The 22,928-nt window shown below is 36.0% G+C and overlaps 1 protein-coding gene and 1 non-coding gene across 2 annotated transcripts; one reads left to right on the top strand and one right to left on the bottom strand.

Moving 5' to 3' along the window:
• Positions 1–1,765: 1,765 nt before the first annotated feature.
• On the top strand, positions 1,766–16,274 carry LOC147075680 (uncharacterized). The gene is made up of 5 exons (XM_085941992.1): positions 1,766–1,928; positions 2,461–2,850; positions 8,473–8,645; positions 11,502–11,603; positions 11,793–16,274. The coding sequence occupies exons 3-5, from the start codon at positions 8,478–8,480 to the stop codon at positions 14,160–14,162; spliced, it is 2,640 nt and encodes an 879-aa protein (XP_085798118.1). The 5' UTR covers positions 1,766–1,928; positions 2,461–2,850; positions 8,473–8,477; the 3' UTR covers positions 14,163–16,274.
• A 4,860-nt stretch (positions 16,275–21,134) lies between these two features.
• On the bottom strand, positions 21,135–21,226 carry TRNAY-GUA (transfer RNA tyrosine (anticodon GUA)). Its single transcript is given in 2 exon segments — positions 21,135–21,170; positions 21,190–21,226. It is a non-coding gene; the product is annotated as a tRNA-Tyr (tRNA).
• Between the last annotated feature and the right edge of the window lie 1,702 nt (positions 21,227–22,928).

Genomic DNA, 22,928 nt, shown 5'->3' with positions numbered 1-22,928 from the left:
GTATTTAGCAAAGAACAGGCAAGCCAGGTTGAAATTCTCTTCTGGTATCCGCAGCATGTGGCCGAGCCAGGTCCAACATCGCCTCTTCACTCTCAGTGTGATGAGAGGCGGCTCGGTGCGTTCTCTTATCTCACTCGACACTCCGTATACGACACTCCGCATCAAGTTGAATGTTGCTTCAGCCATTCCCTTTCGGATAGCGAGCTCTCTCTGCAAATTGCAAAAAATTTAAATAATTGATCCGATATTTTTTTGTGAACGTCTATATTAATTCTCTAATTATATTTAGATATTTTTTTTGAAAATCACTCTCTTGGTTCAGCTGATCACTCTAAAATTGCATGGTGGCAAAATAATGGACTACGATCGACGTCTTGTCCAGGCTTACACTATGGCGAGTTTATCTTGACTTTAAATATTATTTGTATTAACTAGATATGCCATTTGAAAATAATTCCCAATGCTTTATTAATGGTAGAGGAATATAATTTTCCAACTCGATTATTCATATTATGGCTGTTTCTTTTATTCTTGCAGAATTATGTTAATCATATTTTTTTTAAATTGAAGAGTGACATTCCAAACCGGCCTTAGTCCAAAATTACAAATTTTCATGTTTTGATGGAATCCGATAGAGTGTGCTGAGATCTATATTCTCACTAAAACTTATATTTTACAAAAAATCCCTAAAAAAGTCTCTTAAATTTGATGTCGAAATGTGCCTTTTTTTCTCAAAACAGCACTAAGGTAATGGTTGATTCTTTCCAAACTGGCCTAAGGATATATGCGCATGCGCAGTTGAACTTTTTTTGCTACATTTACGCTCCAAGCGGCCATAATATAATATTGTAACACGTCAGATTAAAAATGTCAGACGTAATATTAGAGAATTTGTGTTTTATAAGTTCATGTGCACATCAGTAAACTATTTTTTTATTGAAAATGATCCTACATTGTACTATTATTATATAATATATTATTATGCTGTAAAAGTTACAATGTTTACAATTTTATCAAAAAATGCAATAAAGTGAAAGAAATTTTGTATTATTTTTATTCATTAATCATCCCAACAGACCTGTCCATGACCACATTCTATAACCCAATCATAATTGTATACACAAAAGACACTCAACTTTACTTTATTGTGTCCCAAACTGTACTTAGTACAGACTTAGGGCCATTTTGAAAAAAAAGTCAGTTTTTGAATGTTTTTTTTAAAGTTTTACTATACTTTTTAATGTTATTTATATATTATGTTTTCGAGTCTTTGAATTTTCTATGAAATTGCCAAACATTATAGTAATGAAAAATTAAGAGGTAAATTGGAAATCACAAAAATATGATTATCTCAAAATCAGATTTTTAGACTTAGGCCGGTTTGGAATGTCACTCTTCAATTGGTTTCCGCTAACATATTATTGTTTGTCCCTGATTTTATATTTTGCTGTTAATGTGACAAATTAAAATTTCCCAATTTGTAACTAACCAATACATACCTATATTAAGATTTTAAGAATGAGAGGTGTCTAGTCTAATTCGAATAAAAATTCTTCAAATTCAAATTACGCGCCATCTTATATTATTTTTAATACCATATCCGTAAAGCAAACACGACAGGAAACGTCAACTCTCTGTTTTCTTATTGGCAGATAACAGGTACACGTTTCGTCAATAAGGCCTTGAAATTTTTTTCCACCAATCAAATCGACGTGCGCTTACATTTCTGGGCCTCTGCTGCACGATTCGTTTTTTAAAATTAGCCTTTTACGATTGGCCATCGCCTGCAAAGTGCAAACCGAAGCCTGGCGCAGTTGCGCACATTTACGTCTGGGTTATCCCGACTCACGACTGCCATGTTTTATGCCCTTGCCCTGTGGGGTGTGTGATACCGTGTGGGGTGAAGAACATCCCTTCCAAACTCAACGGTAAGTTTGCAGTGCCAATTACCCAACTATTTTAGCCTACTTCTCGTGCTCGACGCCGAGTGAAAGTATTCCCAGTGATATTGCGGAAATTGTAGTCTCGTGTGTTAGTGTTACATGCATGCAATCTCATTTCTCAATGTCGCAATCGATGCACTCGACAGTGTGAGTCAGTAATTTTGCAAGGTTAACGATATACGCTTCTTTGTTTTCTATTTATAATCCAGAATTTCACATGTCGTCGAAGGTTAAAAATGTGTACCCGAACGGGCGAGATTTCGCCTATTTGAACCAGTAATGTCATCGGCCCACTTTTGTGGCGCGAACTGCTCGTGTAGGCAGCGATGGGTCCGTCCCGACTCCTAGTGCAAAATGTCATATTTTTCTTTTAATTCCGATCTTGTCAGTGCTACCGTTCAAGGTTCGCGTCCGCGGAAACATTACAAGTGACGATAATGACTAGTGAATATTTGTTTTGTGTCAATGGATTTCAAGCTAATGGTATTTCATGTCCGATTTGCTTGATGCATTTCAGAAATAATCACGGGATGGTGTCACATTCATCATCTCCGGCGATGACAATGTGATTGTTGAGATTGGATAAGCAACATTACACGAAGGAGGACTTTATTTTGTGTTTTTATTTTCTCAAGCAAAAGAAAAACAACCAAAGATTGAAACATGTTTTAGCACAATAGAAAATACTATCTTCTCCACAATATGAATTGATTTCGGCTCATGGAATAAGGACTTGACGATTTTTGGAAACTAGAGTAACATGTTCGATAAGGAGACTGTTAGATTTAATAACGATGCCTAAATACAAAGAGCTACCCTGGGCTGCAGCCAGTGCCACATTCATTTCCAGCCGTGAACGTCTCACCTCCCATCATTTCTGATGGCTACATTTCGCATACATTTGGAGGTTAGTACGCTTATTTACCCATTATTTTCCTTGGGAAGTGACAGATAGACCACCTTACACTTCCATAATTCAAATACAACCATACTAAAACAATTTTAGATTTTAAAATGCTAACTGTTATCAAATTTATTTTGCATCATTTCATTCAGTGCCACCATAAATTATTGAGTAGCTTCATGACATTGTAAGTAAAAAATACTTCTTGTTTTGTTTGACTAGTCTTTTAAACTTGTGAAATACACAGTAAAACAAACCTATTTACATAAATAACTTAATTCCAAATACATTTGAAAGATATTTTTGCATATTTACATATTTCTATGCATAATCAATTCATATTATCTTAAGTGCCATAGTTTTATTGTAGAAATGACCTTCGCTCTATCGTTAGGGCTTTTCAATAGAAATATAGCTTCTAATAATATTATGTACATAATCTTTATCACTCAGCTGATTGGATGTGATTATTTATATAACAGAATATTTAAGTGCCTCACTGTGCATTAGACTTTTTAATGTATTCAATATTATCATTGTTTACTAGTTACCTACCACCAGCTCAACATTTTTTTTTTAAATAGGTATGTTACATAGTTACTTATATTAATATTATATTTTGGTTATAGTAATGCATATGTTTAATGCCATTGATTTGGGTACCCACATTCTAATATTGACAGTGCCTTGGGGAAAAACTACAACAAAATGGACTTTGATCTTTTATCAACAGCTTCTAATGATTATCAGTGTTTGATCTAATTGTTGATAATAATACCTACCTATTTCTAATTGCAGTCTCATTATATAATTTTATAGAGCCAAGTTTTCAATGTTGTGTATTTATACATCAAGCCACATCCTAATGAAAGGTTATGAATGATGACTTCTTGGAAAATCTTTAGATTATTAAATAATAATTTAATGTGACAACGGCGCCACTGATTTTTCTACTCTGCATACACTGTTTTCGTACGTTGTTTTATTTAACGTGACATTAAAACACACCAAAAGCAGCTATTGAATAGGTTATGTTAAGTTTTGGTTTTTTTATGTCCCACTTTGAATAAGAACTGCACAGGGAACTCAGAAATAATGGGAACTCAAATGCATAACGGGTAAGGCGATAGTAGGTAACCAACTCGAGTAAGGAAGAATCCGGGTTAAACTTAAACACGTGTCAAAAATACGTTTTACGTCAAATACTGAAAACTGCTCTCGGTTTATGCATTTACGCTCATTTAATGTTGGTGTATTACACACACTATTGCACGTGCATAATGCGTGCTTCATTTTCGTAGGACACACACATTCAAAACCCTGCATCAAGATGCGGTGTATTGAATATAGCCTATCGGTATTCTATTGATTATCTGTTCTGTGGAACTGCACATCACAAGTGCACTCAAAGGTAGATTTATCAGTGGTGTCATTATAATTTAAAAAAATCTTCTTTTAACCATGTTCGGTTTTAATAGTCCACAGAGTGGAGGTTTGTATTAACAGATTTTTGTTTTTATGAGAAATGGATGTTAGCCAGATCCATATGTGTATTTGCCAGACCCAGGATACGAACCTGGGACCGACGACATTATAAGCCGACACTTAGCCGCTCGGCAATCGTAGGGTGTGTTGAGAAATACCTTATTAGAAATTTAAACAGTTAAAAATATAGACCCATGTTCTTTTGTGACAGTTTTGTAAGTAAACGCTGGTCATATGACATCCGTGGCAAAGACTCAATACCGAGCAGTTGATTAACATTTACCTTGATCTGTAACAAATATTTAAATGCATGAATTTACTGAACCTAAGGCACTAAGCCCACGGTAGATCGCGGTGCACGTTATAATTGTTTGAGCGGCGCGACCGTTCAACGAAAATTCAATGTGTTCTAATTAATCCAGAGTCCACAAAAGCTGGCGGGGCGGACGGGTCATTCATTTTATACCGCTAGATCACTTGCCTATCGATTTGGGTATTTGGTCTGAAATTTTCGTCAATCGATTCTACGCAGTCAGTTTCCCTATTTGATTAAACAATTTTGGTGTTTTATGAAATCGCCGCTAACTCAAAAATGTTGAATAACACTGAGTCAGTGCATAGAATTTTAGACATACAACCACTTTTATTATATTTTATCTCTAAGAAAGTACACCGCCGTTTTTGTTTGATTAAAATGATAATAATTTAAATCAATCTTATAAACATTCTTATTTAATAGATAATAACTTCATATCTTTTCTCGGAAGTAATAATTGATCTAAGGAATTCGAAATAATTTATGTATTTAGTGATTTATTTATTTAAGTCAAATGTTAATTATTTTAATGCAATTTCCTGTTGATCATCTTGATCAAGTCACATAATTTCAATTATTGATAACATGGATTTTTATTAATACTTATTTAACGATTTTATGTTTCAAGTCTTGGATTAGTGATCAATCATTTTATTACATACATAAACATTTTTTACTCATTGACTTTTACCTATTGTCATGTCTCTGATACACTGCTTTTGTGATTGATATGAGCCTTCATGCGCCAGTGTGGAGTAGGAATTAGTAAGCTTGGCTCCTAATCAATGGATCTGTGGCGGCTGGATCAAATTTTAAGTTGTTTGTTTTTGTGGAGTGTTTAGATTCGGGGCGTGAACCCAAATGGATTAATTAATATTGCCTAGAGATATTGTAAAGCCTCTGTCGAGATATATACCTTTGGTAAAAAAGCCCAAAGGGGTGATGTGTGTGGTTTACGAGACTATGCTCAGCGCACACCGCTCATTGTACTATCTATTAGAGGTGAGCAAGAAATACTGTCACCACTTAGCGTACTTAAGTTTCGGCATGTACTACCCATACTCAGTACGTGTGGCCCAATAAACTTGTTCGAACGCATGCGATGAGTACTTGAGTCGGCTTTGGATGAGATGATCGCCGCGACTCTCTAGTTGGTACTGTTGGTAGACTTTCAATACTATTAACATTAAATGCACGCGAGCGAGATAGCATAATACACGTATGTCGAGCCGTGATATACTCAACTGTCGTTGCTCTCCCTTTCTCCCCAGTTGTATGTTCGTTTTATAGTAATAATATGGAGTTAGTTTTAGTTCCAGTTGAGTATGAGACTTATATCGAGTTGTCGTCAGTCTCAAGTCCCGGAATAAGTACTAGTGCTTGAGTTCTGATAAGTATTTACGCATTTATCTGGTTTCGTCACGTCGAGTTTCTTGATTTTTTAGTGTTATGATTGGAACTTATAAACTGAATTCAAATTTTATGCGTGATTGTGTAAATGCATAATAATTATATAAACAATTTGTGTGAAAATGGCTTCTAAGAAGTCAAGTACGCCAAACGCTCTATATAATATCCCAGTATTTTGGAACAAGTTTCGATACTAAGTATTTTTTTATACTGGTAGTAAGTATACTTAGTCTTAAAAATCTACCAGTTTTCCCACCTCTATCGTCTATGTAGTAGCTAAATAGTTAAATGTTCGCCTTTCATTATTTCGTAAAGTAGATTGACAGCATATTTTTTTTACATTACTAATTGGAGACTGACCATGAAGAATCAATAGATGAAAATTTCAGATCAATATGACTAATTAAATAAGATTGGCCAGTGGTGGGAGGAGCATTGTCATTTATCTGGACCTCCGACAGTGTAAACTGTACAACCCGAGCGCCCCTTCTATCCCATCATGCATAGTGGGCTTTCTGATATGTGATCATGTTGTATTTCGGTTGAATAGGCACAATGTTTACACCGCCGCATCCTGCGGGTTTCACTCCTTAAGAGACAGAACTGGGATTTCCTTTCACATAACAATTTCTCTCCGTTGCGTCTGTTGAATATTGAATATTAATTGAAACGTTCATCGCCATGTTTTCCTACAATTTTATAAGAGTATTAAAAGTGGTTTGAAGTTTTAATGTAGCTATTGGCACCACATATCTAAAATATATTAGGATGTAATCAGAATTATTTTTATCATGTTTTCATAATGTCACCATAAATGATTTGTATCTTGTGTTTTATTTGCTTTATGGTGTGGTCTATTTCATATTATAAACATATTATTATTAACTATGTCATTCTCAGAATTCTTATCTATTGAAAATATTGTGTGAGTAATAATATTAAAAATAATTTCTTCATGGCACTCCTGGACTATGGATAGCAAACCCAATTTTCTAAATGACCTTTTTTCCTGTCCATTCATAATCTTCAGATAGATTGCCAATACAATGAGACATAATAAACAAATAACTTTCTAAGTAAACATTGTATATTTGTTGTTTCCAAAAATATAACCAATTTAAATGCAATCACAAATAATTATAGAGTTGTTAATTTATTTAGGGATTCATTCACAAACATTCCTAATTGCAGCACTTAAGAATTTGTATAAAAATAATATGGTAATTATGTTTACCACTATTTTAAACTATCTCATTATAATTTGATTTGTTTATTAACTCAACATCAGTCGGTTATTGCAGTTCTTCCAGGTTTGTCGAAGATAGAAGTTCCTTTTATTCACAGACCAAAGTATTTGTTTTAAAGTTTGTACTATATTTTAATATGATGCAAATAAATTTTTGTCCCTTTGGATACATATAATTTTAAATATATCCGCAATACAATCTACATTTAATACAGTTTGTTGTGAAAGGAAAATATCATCATTGTAAGTATTTAACAGTTTTTATTTTTATATGTGACGCATCTAATCGCCAGGTTAATGTGGTTATGTTTGTTTGTAAATTTGTGGCGGAGCGATAGATCGTATCACAATAAATAACATTGATCAAAAATTCTGTGTACCTACATAAAATTATCTGTCATCGATCTAATCTTAATATTATGGAATAATGCGGTATATCACTCTCTGATCATCTTCCATCTCTGATGAACTGTGAATTTGTATTACGTTAATATGTACTTGGAGTACTAGATCGAAATTTTGTGTTAATTTTCCATACAGACTTTTTATTGCTAACAATGTTTTTGCTTCTGCATTTTGAAATAACGAATCGGAAGATACATGCATCCATAAATATCAGATAGTGTTAGTAAATAATGTGTCACTTGAATTACTAATAAAATTATTTATGCATGTTACGAATTTTCTCTAGTCTCTTCTTGTCTCTAAAGCGCCGGCTAGACGCTCATGCTTTACCACAAGCTTACCGGCGCAAACCGGTTTGTATCGGGAAGCCCGTGTGTATTTTTTTGCACAAACTATATCGCACAGGCAAGTCTAGCCGGCGCATTACAGTTAATTCATCCCCCCCCCTGGTTAATAGGACCCTGGTAAATTGAGAGTCAAAATTTTTGTAACTGAATATTGAATAGTGGTCCTTATTCTTTAGTTTTTTAGATTGCCTCTACAATCCATTGTGAATTTGGTCGTTCCTGAGGAATTTTTGTAACAGATTTTTTGTTTTACTACAGATGGATGTTAACCACTTGGTCAACGTAATTGGGTCGATGCTCTGGGTCTATCCACGCATTGAAAAAATAACATTACTATAACCATGTTTCAACCTGCGACTTTATAAGCCATTGCAGGCGTTAGAAACATTACTCAGTGATATTTGTTGTAATTTCAGGAGGCATGAAGTACGGGCAGGTGTGGTCAGCGCACTGGGAGGGAGGCGTGGGCGAATGGCTGAGAGGGCAACTGGAAGCAAGAGGGATAGACGCTCGGGCGTATGGTCGTTATGTTCTCAGTTTACTCACCAGGCCGCTTGATCCAGCCGATGTTAGCCCTCAACCGACCAAGGTTAACAGAATACAACCACATATTATAATATATAGTAATACATTTGGGTTAATTCTACAAATATGGGCTGCGCAATACTGAAGCGTAGAGCGAAAGGAACTTTTAATTGCCAGCAATTATATTTTCCATAAACGATAACTTTTTTAATGATATACAAATATCCACATTAAATTTATAAATAATTATTTTAAATGTAAAAATAAATAATAAACTATTTTATATTAAAGCCGGATTCATACTGGACTTACGTGTCGTGTCGTGATGGGCTCTGACGTTATTGTTAGCGTGCACATTTATGTGTCATGTTTTGATGCCTACTGATGCTATTTTAAACCATTACAGTCGTAGCTTTCGGTACGAAAAGACAAACAAAATGTTAGATTCCGATTCAGACAGTGATTTTGAAGAAGACCTCGCATTTCTTCTGTTAGCTCAACTTATGGGGGGAAAAAAGAAAAAAAGAAGACATTGGATTCATTAACAATCCAAAAGGGAATGAAGGAAAATTTCACTTTATTGTGAAAGAACTCGAGGACGATTAGGAAAAATTCTTATATATTTTAGAATAAACATGGTACAGTTTGAAGAAATCCATTCCATGATTGCGAACGACATAAAAAAGATGCATACACCATTTCGTCAGCCTATAGAGACATGAGAAAAACGGCATTCACAGTAGTGTCACGTCAGAGTGGTGGTGGGGGCACTGATGCGATCAGAGTCTAGCAGTTTGCGTCACTACAGAGGGCGTCATAATAATGCACGCCTTCATACAAAATATAGGCTTCCGATGTGCTTCGTATGCATCACGACACGACACGTAATTCTAGTGTGAATCCGCCGTTACGTCATCTTTTTGCGGGATATTAAAATATAAATATATTAATGTCAGGAAATTAATTGATCACAGCCGTCAACTACTGTTAATATAAATATGTATATATGTATAGAACTTGCACTTATAATAAAATTAGTAATAGCAAAATCCTTCTAATTAAAATATGTCTTCTGACTCGAATTAGTTGTCAGTTTTTGCTTTCCACGTACATGCATATATCTGCTATGGCCAGTTATTGTTTGCTCGACCATGTTTCTAGCAAATTACTGTTTACACAGCAGCGGCGAAGGGTAGAGGCAGGATGCGGAGGTCTGTCGTAAATCTTGCACACTAAACTTAATCATACATATTTATTTGTTTTCATTGAACTAAGAATACAAATAGCGTAGTTTGTAAAATTCAATTGAACCCTTCCTAAACCAAACCATAACGGATAAATATTCTTCTATCTACATGTTATGGTTTGGTAGGGTTTAATTGAATTTTACAAACTGACCAACACCATCTGCGATTTGTATTCATAGTTCAATGAAAGTAAATAAGTATGACTGACATGACAAGTGTGCACTGTTTTTATCAAATCTCCACAGCTTACTTTCACTGTTATGGTTTGGCCGCCGTCTTAACACAAAAATAAATAAATAATGCTTTTTTTGTTATTTATATATTATTTCCATAGTAAGGTAAAAAAAATAACATTATTTGATAAAGACTGCTGAAAGGTAAAACCACTGAAATTTAATAATTTTTCAGTAGGACAAAATCTGAATTTCAAATCGTGTGATACATAAAAAAGGGAATTACCTTCGTTCCTAAGCAGAGTATATGTATATATTGACGAGCGTTTACGAGTAATGATTGTTAGACGTTCGCCTAACTTATTGGATCAAACACACATTGAAACATAATGCATTTTTTTTTGCCTATAATGGAATTAAACCCTCCAGTCAGCCAGTTGATTGAAGACTGGAATAATGGTTTTATGGTAATATTGGTCACAAAAATCCTGCCCGAATCGGGAGAATCTTCAGTTCCATTGTTGGCGGCGTTAATTGATTAACACTGGATAACATATTTGAAAGCCGATGTCTAACCTTTCGACACCACCATGTTTTGTATTTATGCTGAACGCCGAAACGCTTTGTCTGCCTCGCTCAGCAGTGTGCCGAATGTGCTGACGAATTATGAAGCATACAAAAAACGAAAAATCACTTATGGTTTTACCCATCAACGATCAATATGAAACATCACTTGGATCTTTTCACTAACTAACCACACAATTCTCAATTTGGTCATTTTAAAGTAATTTTGTTTTTTTTTTTATGCGTGTGAGTCAGGTTATTTCACACCGATGGGATAATATTATTATATTGAATAATTCATGAGAGAATAAAATTTTGCTCATAAGAATATTTTAATATCCACACTATCACTGGAAGATTTTGCTGTTTTAAGATACAAGAAAATTGAATCTTTACAACAAAGACTTTATAATATAACCTTACTAAAACATCCAAAAATATTGAAAACGTGTTTTCTACTATCTATTTTGACATTCTGGGAGTCAATAGAATTCCTTGAGAATAATAGTCCGAATATTGAAAGTCCGATTCTCCTATTTATCTAGACACTAATGTATTTTTTTGATGCGCAGGTCTCTGTTTTGCGATTTTCAGAAGAAATAAAGACCGGATGCTAAAAATATTCTTTGGAAGATTGCCATCGGCTCATACACGCAATTTTTTTTTATATACAAATACACATTCAATCCCCTTCCAGATTAAAAATCTCATTTTTCTTGTAAATTTTAGTGCTTTACAGATAATGTTTTCATTCGGACACTGTTTTAAAACATTTCTAAAAGGCAAATATTCATTGAAATCTTACAAAATGAGGTAAGATTTTGTATGTCCGCTTTGAACCATTTGTTAGACTATTTAATTGTTTATTTTGAATTGTGACAAATTAACCTCGTACTTTAAGAATCAATCGTTCTTATTTCTTGTATTTATTTCTAGAGTTGGGAAAGAAGACGTATATCAGAATGGGCTCCCGTTAAAATTGAAGCTTTAAAACGTTCAGCAGCAGTACAGTGCCTCATCAACGCCTCCGATGATCAGGTCAGTTGTCATCATTTTCTTTATATACATTACTGATGCAACAGCAGACGGATTGCATTGCGTTTTGAGACTGAATACTATATCCATCTGAGACGGACTGGGGGCCGTGTGCCACTATAAATATTTCCATACATTGTTTTCATCCTCTGTGTGATTCTTCAGGCTGATGTGTATCTCTTTTGCTTTCAGAGTTCCGACATAGAGCAACTGGTGGACGAACTGCGTGCTAAGCTTAAAGAGGCGGACGAGAATAACGCCCGGACGGGAAGGAGAGAGGCCAAGCCCCGCAGGGAGGCGAGCCGTCCCCTGTCCCCATCGGAGATGGCGCGGCTCTATTATGCCGCCTTCCCCGCCCTCGCTTCCGCCGTAGGTCCAGCCTCCCTCCCCTCGCCGCCAGCTGATGATCCCGCCTCCCTCTCGCCGCCCCGCCGCCGCAGGGACGGCGGCCATCGCCGAAACGTGTCATGCGGAAAGGACTGGCTGAGGCCCAAGCAAGTTAAGCAGCAGGCCCCTCGGGCTCGTCGCAACACCGTGCACTCCCACCGCCATCAGAACGCGCGCTGCCGCAACAGGAAGAGAGAGCGGGTTGCGTCAGAGCGTGGTGAAGAGCCTCTGCCAGAATGGATCACGGATGGGGACGCGTGGGATGCTGACGGACGGGACCGCCTGCGGGACTTCATCCGTGCTGTGGCGCCCGATGATGGCTACGGCACATGTGACAACGCCGCCCTCGACGACTCAGCCCCTGTCCCCGCCCGCCGTCTCTACCAGAGGGACGACGACTCCTCTCCGGACATCGGGGGAGAAGGGGATGACATTGTTCTCTTCAAGGACTGGGTCATCGAGGAAGATCTGCCGTCCCCACCCCTTTCGCCGTCCGAGGAGGAGTCCATTGCAAGATTTGAGGCCAAATTTGACCGCAGCCTCGAAGCCCTTTGGTTCACAGACCGCGAGGTCTCGCCGCTACCCTCCGCCCCCGAGCCGGCAATTGAGATTCGGGACGCCCTCCCTTCCCCTTGCGGGGACGGGTTTGCGTCCTTCTGCGGCTCAGTGTGGTCAAACGGTGATCTTGCGTGGGAGCGGGAAGGCAATGCATTAGCGTCACCCGACAGTTTCCGCTGCCGTGAAATGTCAGTCACTGACCTATGTCATTTTCGTGACGGTGGTAGAGACGTGTGGCGTGTCGGGCCTGAACCGGACGGGGAAGAGTCTATGGAGGTCATCTATGGCAGATTGAAGCCGCTTAATTTGGGCGAAGATGATGATGTACGCCGTGCGGAACGCCCTGCCCATCTGTTCGCTCCTGGAACGGGAATCTTCCCGGAGACCGTCCTTGGTCCACCGGGAAGCGTCCCGCACCTAGAAGAGGAAACCCCCCGTCGGGAGGCTTCTGATGCCTCACTCCGGAGCCTGACAGCCCTCAATCACAGCAGCCTTTACAGCTCTTTCACAGAAGTGGTTCCCAAAGCCCCTGGGTATGTAGGCGACGGGGTCGCCCGCAAGAACGGAAGCCGCCGTACAGACGCTCCTCGCGAACCAGATTTCCCCCCTCCTGCAGGGGACGAGGAGGACCTTCTCACCTCAGTGCGGACTCACTTCCGGCCAATCGAACGTGAGAGTCCGGAGGGGGCACGTGACCGGGTGGTGGAGTACGCTGATGGGGTGACCTTCCCTGTGGACGGCACCTTGGACGAGGTGGAGTTCAGGAGGAGCGGCTCCGGCGCTATGTTTCTGGAGACTGGCCGCCGTAGTCCCCAACGCTACATGGAGTATCGTACGCAAGGCATTGACTACTCCCGCCTGGACGTCTGTCTGTCTGATGAGGGTTCGTCCCCCGCCGACCTCGTGCTAAAGTTTCGCGTCTGCCAGATAGAGAAATCGATTCAGACTGAGGTAGGGACGGCCCCCGTGGTTGTAGAGGAGGCCCTGCCTGCACCTGCATTCGACCCTGAAAGCTCATGGGTCCAGTGCGAGGGATGCGAGGCTAACGGCGGGCCCTGGGAAACAGACGAGCGTCGCCCTTCACGTTTCAATGCGTCCAAGATCTGGGGGTCTGTCGACGAGTTCTGCCAGGCATGTGACCGACGGCGGGCGGAAGCGCGGGCTGAACGAAGGCGCTCGGGGGTAGGGCGAGGCCGCAGGGAAAAGGAGGAATTGGCGCGTGAGTGGGATGAGCTGCTCTCTGACATCAGTAATGCCCACAACTGTGGAGACCCGGATGACATCGCGCCCGAGGAAATCTCGTTCCGTGCCGACGACGGAGACTTCGTCCGGATCGCTCTGGAGGCAGATAGAGAGGCGTACCGCTTCGGCCGAAAGGCTGACACGGTGAGCGGCATTCTTGACCGCTCGCTCGGCATGTACTCGGACGTAGATTCTCATTGTGAGGCCTGCGCAGCGGCTGAAAGCAAGGGGGAGGGACGGAAGCGACGGCACTCGGCGGCAGGGGGGGGTCGGGCGGGCGGTGCGGGAAAACTGCGTTGCACGCTGCCCCCCCCTCCCGCCAGACCCCTCCGAGCCCCCCTCCTCGCTGCTGCCGACCGACCGCTTACGCGCTGATGCCCCACGTCGTCCCAGCCATTTCGGTTTCAATCATTTTTCACGCCTTTTCCTCCTTGACTTTACCGCTACCTTTAATATACACCTCAATTGAGAGGTGCTAGAAAATTATCACCCGAGTGTATTTTATTGAATTGAAAAATTGTCAATAAACCTATTGCATGTATTGAGACATGTGAGACTTAATTTTTTTTGGTTTAAGTGTCTCATGGTGAAATAATTTAATCCCTCTATAAAAATTCTCAGTTATTTTAGTATATTCCTAAATTTTTTCCGCCTCGGCATGTGAAAATGTCATTGAAACTGAACGGCGCAGTATGTAAATCTAAAATACTAGGGACCGCTGCGGTTACAAATTGACATTGCACTGTTAACGATTGGAAAATGTGATGCGTTACTGCACCACTTCTTTTATAGGTTATTAATAATACTATCGCAAAATAAGTACGAGGACGAAGTAACGCAATGTATCGCTGTTGTACCCCATTTTGTTCACAATTAAAATATGTAACTACCCTGATTTGTTTCATCCTTTCAAACGTTCGCCCTTGTATAGAAGTTATAAATATTTATTCCATGAGAATGAATAATAGATAAACAAAACAGTAATTATGTACTAGGTCAATATCATTTACCTTAGTGTACGACTTGTTTTTATTGATTACAGATCCTTTGATGAAATATAAAACGTGTGTTAAAAAAAATGCTAGCAAATAAAGTCTCAATGTCAGTTCTGCCGTTTGCGTAGTAGAAAACGTAATATAAATATTTATTGGATTTCAACACGTCGTTAGATGTTTGAATATTTTAAGTTGTTTAATTTATTTTGTGCATATCTCTGGATGAGTATATAATTATATATATATAGCTAAATGTGTACCGAACGAGATCTCGGGGAGTTTGAGATATTTATGTACATATATAATTATTTTTAAGTATTGAAATGTCACCGCGGATTCACCTCTATGTTCGGAATCGGTTCACTTTTGACGGTCCAATTTGCGTATGACCGATCTGCACTTGAGCAAAAATTTATCTCTAAAACATATCTGTAGATTCTGGTTTTATTCATAATACGGTATCGCGGTATTAATCACAAGAATTAAGGTTAGAAAAAACACTTTCAGTGAGTGTTATTGCGTTCGCACGACAACCGAATTCTTAGATCTGCGGACATTATATTAAATAACTCCATTGTCACAGGGAATGGTTTCTGATTTGTATTGTACCGATTTTATTTTGAATGCTCGGTATGTGACTCGTCATAATATGGTTGTGTTTAGGCAATATGTTATCCGGTGTTCGGTTGTCGTGCGGACGTGAAGTTTAAATGAGAAGGTTGTAATATAACAGTAAGGGGGGCTCGGTAGATTACTTTAGCGAATATGCAATCTTCAATCTTGAGAGACAGTTCTCTGCGAAAGATTTCATTTAATGTTATTTTTCTAAGTAATACATTGAACGATTGCTTTAGATATAATCGTCTGTTATCTCTTATGTCTTTTCCTGAGAAAGGAAGTATTGTGATTGGTATTCGATAATAAATGTCGTGTCATAAAGGCGATTGTTATTTTTCACCGATAATGCCGGATTGCGCTCGTCTGCGAGTGACAGACTGACACGGCACAGATTATTGTCTATTCAATATATTGTTTATATTTTTGTTTGAATAGCGCCTGTGAGGCCATTGAAATGGACGATCCCAATATATATTACCATAAAGACGTCCATTAGCTATAAAAGTTAGGTGTGATTACGTAACTTTCAAATTGTTGTAGTGTAAAAAAAAAACAATTTATTGCATGACTCTTTTGGATGGTAGTCTCTCGGACCGATTTTAAAAATTCTCTCCTCTATGACTATTTCTAAAAGAGTCTCCTTATTATGTAAATACAGTTTTTTTCCATCTTGTTCTTTTGTTTGAATAAAAAACCCATTCGTAATGAAATGGAATTTTTGTATTCTCATTAAATTCTGGATCGCCGTACCGATAATTAATTTTAATTGGTCACGTTTTATTTTGAAAAACTAAAACATTGCTCCATTCTTTTATAAAAAAAAAAATAACTAATATAATTAGTATATTGGGCATTAATGTGTCGCATACCAACCAAAACCAAATATTAATCAACTTGTTTTTATATATGATCATGTATATATATTGCTTGTGTATAATATTTTTTAAACTAGTTCATCTTTCTAACATATTTTCTTCATATTTTTCTATACTAATGTGGTTTATACGTATGTATAGTCAATTAACGCCATCTATGTTGTTGAAAGGTTTCACACAATGTACAAGTTTTAAAAGGTGTAAGCGTGATGAGGTGATGAGTCGGTTGAAGAATGGAAAGAGCCGTTTCCATCTAGTCGCAGTATCACAACGGAATTTGAAACATTTAACTTTTCACCATTGTCAGTGTTACTGAAAAGTCAACTTGTGGGTATATAGAAAATATTTTATTAAGTAACATAATTTTTCTCTAATAATATCTTCTCTATAAACATTTTATTGTTTCTATTCTTGTTATAAAAAAATCTTTTCTTTGTAAATGTTATGTTTTTCTTTCACCTAAATTTGTTTAAATCGTTTTAGTTAGGATTCTGTTAATTTCTTTATTATCCTATTCTGCATGTGTATTATTTTCTGCCCGTCTTGTTAATTTTAAAATTTCACAGAATTCATAAATATATTATATTCATGTAAAATCAGTTAATTTTAGTTTATAATTTAATATGTATTTAGACTAAAATCGACGTTATTTGAACACGTCTTGTTGCATTATAATCAAGTAATGATATTATATTCAATTATCGAAAAAATAATCTATACCTTTGTTTTTGTTATAAAGATACTTGTGCCAATGTCAAACAAGGCGTGTTTTAATGTAATGTCATTACACAAAACATTACATGACACGGTGTAATGTTGACATGAGATATTGAACATCTTTATAATTACGTCTCATTAAAAGTTATAAGAGTATGTATATGTATGTATTTGTATTGTTTCGATGATGTTCCACAGTATATCTATTTATGTATACTGCTCAATACGATTATTGTAATGTGCGGGCTTTTGTGTGTCCGGAAAATGTATTTTTCCCCCTTTTCGTTGATATTTTACCAATGGGCATTGTTACTTTTGTAGTAAAATTATTGTTCTGGAATCACACGAGTCCGCATAATTATTTTGTATGAAAAGTTGTCTCGGATGAATGCTTTATGCAATGGTGTGTATGTTTGTTATTACATATAACATATAAATTGCATAAATGTAACCTTTAAATCATATATATATATATGAAGCATGTTAATACATTTTTGTGCTCCTAGTACAAATGTGTCATATTTTATTATTTCAAGTGTTTAATAAATTTTATAACCTTGAAATTGTATAAAATGTTTGGTTCAATTGGGGGTCCAAAAGTATATTATTATGCTATTAAAATTATATAGGTATATATAAATACAATTAAAAAAAATAGTGTGACAATTCTAAATATTATTTAATGTAAATTTATGTTTATATTTGCTTTTTGAGCAGTGAAATCCGAAGTGGTCATCTAGCAACAAAGAGTTGCTTTGAATTCAAATTATATCCCATTGACAATGAATTTCCCCTTCGGTTTCAAAAAAAAAAAAATGCTTCGAAAGGGCTTTGAATATTTTCGGCAAAAATTAATACAGGTAATATATATTTTAAAATGAACCATACCTGTTGACATGTCAGTCAATATATTAAACATTAATGTTGTCGATAAATATTTATAATGGCGAATCCCCCTTCAATAATAGAAAATGTTGCATAGTAAATCATTTTATAAACTATTCTCAATGACCGCGTATAAATATAGACACTTCCGTAGTCATACTATTATCGTGTTTGTATTTAGTGAGTGAGAAATATGTTTGTAGAATTGTATAGAAGGTTCGCCTAGACCTGAAAGAAGTAACGCAAAATGTGTTTTAATAAACTGTAAACACGTTACGATGAAAAGCTACAATCATGAAAAAATGCGGCGCGATTATTTCATTCAGCAGATTTTCTTTTGCCTTGTGGCAACTTTTTGGAATATGCTACGTCTCACTAATTTATTATATTTACTGAAAAGTAATCGTAGAATTAACAATGATGTGTCATACTTGAAAGCCGCATTTCGATCGGTCGAATTTTGTGCACGTAGGAAGTAATATCAATAAATTCTACTATTTGAAGATAAAGTGGGCTTTCATTGAATGTTTAACCACAATGTATGGATGAATAAACCCGTGTTGAATGTTTTCAATGTAGTATATAAATACAATAATGTTCATATTGAGTTCGCCCAAATTTTATAAGAAAATCTAATACAATGCTTTTCATCTTGAGTTTAGTGCAGATAACAAAAAAAAAAAAAAAAACGTGATTAACAGTCTTTTTTTCATTTCAAACAAATTTATTAACACATGTCGTATGTGTATGCTTGAAAATTGTATGTTTTTTGACGGGTATAAGTGGGTTTTCAGGACATTGTCAATAAAAAATATTTCAATTTAAGGTCCTGCCCTTGTCGTATACCTGTTCGCTTTCATGAAAAAAAAGTGTCTTAATAAAAAGTCTCATAAAGTAATTGGTCCTAGCTGATATGCTGCATAATTATTACACCCATATTAAACCAATTAACTTGAGATCCATAAAAATAATACATATTATATTATAGCTTTGTCATTGATAGAGTCATTTTACATGTACATTATTGATACCATAATTTCTTTGTAACTACACAATGTAAATTATTGTTTTAGGCAGGTTTTCATTGAATTAAAAAAGTCACAAAACAGTTGAGTTTTAAATATATCGCCTTTTGTTTTGTTAGTTTCATACATCTAAACATCTCAGTAAGCCTGTACTTGATGATAATATGACAAATTTCCTTCGCAGAATACTAATATGTGAATAATGTGGGCCTATTAATCACCTATATTATGCGTAGGTGACACATTTTTCATTTACTTCGAGACTACTAAAAAATTAATTGAATCTTCAATGTGTCTAGTATTGTTTGTCAAAATAATAAAGGAATAAAAAAAAAACCATTTAGTGCCCTGGTATCAAAACAATAATGTATCAGATTAGTGGTAAAATTTATTGTATTCAGACATGCTGTAATGAATATAAAATCATCTTGAGAAATCATGAAAAATGCCATTTGCCAATCGATATATATATTTTTTTTTGCTGTGGCCAGTTCTTGAATATCGTATGTGTGTTAAAATCTCAATTTATTGCTTACTTGAATGTCTATAACTGAGCCACGCAGAGTGCTTTCGTACTAAATGAATTTACAAAGGAAAACAATAAATTTTCAACAAATTAATTTTACAATAATTATTATTGGCAATGGAAAATAAGTTTGGTTTTAACAGGGTTTCTATAATTAAAATCTTTGATTGTGTAAAGTCATCAGATATGTTTGATTTCATGACTGTCGTTTATAGTTTCTCTTAGTGGTGTAGTCAGATCTGAATACGTGTCAGGGAGACAATTGTAACATGGTACATAATAATTAGCCACTGGCGGTAAGAAATCATCTCACTGTAACATGTTTCTGTCAATTATGTTATTTCAAATTGCTTCTTCACGACACAATTTGACAAAATTGAACTACTGTAAAAATGTTATATTAATGACAGGTAAAATTAGTAATTATTTATTTGTCATGTTTATCATTGTCTGGTGATATATATCAGGTGTAGCCAACAAGTAGATCGTGAAGCAATTTTTGGCCGATCGTGGCCGTATTCACAATTTTGCCATCACATGTGATCTTGCCAAATTTCATCAGATCTACATAGAAAATAAGAAAATATTTTATATCATTAAATTGACTGATATTTTTTACCTATTCTCGTTTTTGATCCACTGACTTACGCGGTTTAGTTTTTTAATTGAAAATTAATGAAGACAAATCCGATGATTTATATGCTCACTGTTATCCCATACTGATAAAGATGTCATCCTACTATGAAAGATTGGTGAAAGACACCGCTTTCTAAGTAGGTTTTTATAATAAGAAATTCCTCATACCCATTAATAATGTACTTATTAGTTGTCCCTTTTTTTTTTTTTTTTGAATTCACGGATTTGACAGGTAGATCATGACAAATTTTTTCTGTAAAAAACAAACATGTTGGCAACCCCTGATATATATATATAGTTGCAGTATTTGCATATATTTTTCACATATATCAAGATTTCTTTTGTTCTTATCAAAAAATAAATTCATACAGCAAATTTATGTATTTTATTCACTGTATTTCTGCCTTATTTCCATTCCTTTCATGACCCATAATTTTTGTAAGATGCTAAACACGTATCTGGGGCCAGGTGTCGATTCTTCCCAACATTAAGGCTGTCGCAAAATGAAAAGAATAAGTATTTTTATATGATATATGAAGCGCCTAGTTTCAAATCCCCATAAAACGGTTTTTGAAATTTTTTTGGTTGGATAGATGGATATTTTTGTTACCTATGTTATGATGGCCAAAGATTGAACTTTAAAAAACCATCAATACGTATGATCAGAAATTAGGGTAAATTTCAAAACCTGCTAAAGTGGTTGGGTGTGCTTTTCAAATACCCCTAAAATGGAAAGCGAAAATACTCTGAATGTAACGAATTAAAAAATAAATACAAGTTCACAGAATATTGGATGGGTTTTTCTCAAAACTACCTAAAATCGTTAGGGGTTTTTAGAACTAGGTGCTTCATGTCATAAATTATCGGGTGTTCGAATTTACAAGTAAGCTCATCTCAGTATGTTAGCATAATATTGACACCCATACTCAGCGGATAACTTATACTGATCGGTCTATATAGTTTTTGTATTGATTGTATCAGATCTATTGGCTGGCAAAAAGTATTAATACTGTTTTGACAACTATGCACTCAAACAATCTACTGTGTAAGTTAAAAAAGTCGAAAAAAATTCCTTCGAGCCGGATTTGAACCAGCGACCTATGGATACCCACGATCAAGATAACTCTACAGTCCACCGCTCTACCAACTGAGCTATCGAAGGTTGAGAGGTATTAAAAATACATCTTATTTAAACAACAAACAAAATGATGGTACCTATTACGGACTTTTACTAAATATTTTTTTTATTTAAAATATGATATACGATAAGATCGTGTCAGAAATACAATACGTTAAACTATTATTAGTCTTTAAAAAAAAAAATATTACGTAAAAGTCTTGAATAAAGACAAAAACATTTTGATAATCTTATCTTTGCTCAGATTAAAAAGTTTTACCACTGTTTCCTAGATGTCAATATCTGTATTTAAAAAAAAATATTGTAGAAAATAATATAGCGACTTGGTAATATGGGTATAAATCTTTATTGTGGTAACCCAGAGGTGGCGAACCTTTTTATAGTTATGTTCCAAAAACACAAAATATTTAAAATACCTATTTGGTGCTATTTCTTTTCGTTTCTTGCCATAGTTTTTCTATAATCTGTGCCAGGGTTTACACATATGACAATCATTTTTTGTACTTTCGACCGAGCATTTCCCACCCAAAAACAGTTTTCTCTTAATATAACGAACAGTAGGTAATTCAAAGAAAAAGCGTTTTTTTAGCTCTTTCTTTCAAAGTATGTTTAAAATCAATATCGGAACATTTTTTACATTCGTGCGGTTTTCTTCATCGAAATACAATTCCCTTGTCAGATTCAGCATTCTTTATCAAACAATTTGTTGAGATTCGGGATCCAGGACGATTACAGACAAGTCAAGACGAATGGTAATTCTAAATGCATGTTGTCGGTGACAGAATTTATGCGCCCATCATAGGTTCGCCACCGGTGTAAGTACCGAATGACATTAAAGAAAACCTTCTATACATAATATATATTCTAAAGAAAGTGAAGTTGAAAGAAAACGGTTAGGTACCTAACTACTAAGTCTATGACATTTTGCATTGCAGATTCACGTATGGAAAACTTCACACAATATAATATAGGTATATTGATATTATCAACGGCATGTGTAAAAACTAAAAGCATTTTAACACACTTTTGCATTGCCACAGTTAGCCAATTATATAAAATTATTGGATGTGTAGATATCGCTCTGAAACTAGGGCTCGAAATGGACCGGAGCGGATCAGAATCCAGTTCCGGTTCTTAAAGTCATCGAGGCTATCGTTCCGTCTCGTGGAAAAAATATAAATTATTGCGCTCCGGTTCGTTAATTATTGTGAAAATAATTATGTTGGTTTACTTTGTATGATTATGGACAAATGGTAAAAAATAATATTTCTTACATGTCGTAAAACCCCTATTGTTTTGTACTATTTCATTGATTTTTGGGTTGTGTCCCGGGTTTCGTCTTCCGACATCTTCAGGGCTTATTGTATGTTGTTAATAATTTAACCATGTAATGAGTAACCGATTGTAAATGACATTGTTCAAGTACAAAGCAGTGATATCTTTGGGGGTGGGCGATAGATGAAAGAAAAGGGGAATACTACAACTTTTGATTGTATATTTCGCAGAAATAAAATATTTTTCATCCGCAGGCACTATTATCATTATCATTATTATTTAGATTATAAAGGGATAGGTACTTACAAAAAGAAATGAAAACAACATTATTACAGATTATATCAGGCGCGCACATAAGGGGGAGGGATGTTTCCGGACCCCCCCAGGAACGAAAAATGTATAAATTATTTAGGTGAGTGGAATATTATTACCTACTTCTTCTTCGTCAGGA

Source organism: Rhyacophila brunnea, unplaced genomic scaffold, assembly GCF_057557595.1.
Source record: "Rhyacophila brunnea isolate RB1 unplaced genomic scaffold, BYU_Rbru_1.0 scaffold_14, whole genome shotgun sequence".
Lineage (NCBI taxonomy): Eukaryota > Metazoa > Arthropoda > Insecta > Trichoptera > Rhyacophilidae > Rhyacophila > Rhyacophila brunnea.
Note: the sequence above shows the minus strand (reverse complement) of the source record. Positions and strands in the feature narration are given on the sequence as shown.

Bases quoted from the DNA above. Each gene is read 5' to 3' on its own strand.
- LOC147075680 (XM_085941992.1), top strand. From the start codon at position 8,478: ATGAAGTACGGGCAGGTGTGGTCAGCGCACTGGGAGGGAGGCGTGGGC. The intron at 8,646-11,501 runs GTTAACAGAATA...ATTTATTTCTAG, and splicing joins TTAGCCCTCAACCGACCAAG to AGTTGGGAAAGAAGACGTAT. The intron at 11,604-11,792 runs GTCAGTTGTCAT...TTTTGCTTTCAG, and splicing joins TCAACGCCTCCGATGATCAG to AGTTCCGACATAGAGCAACT.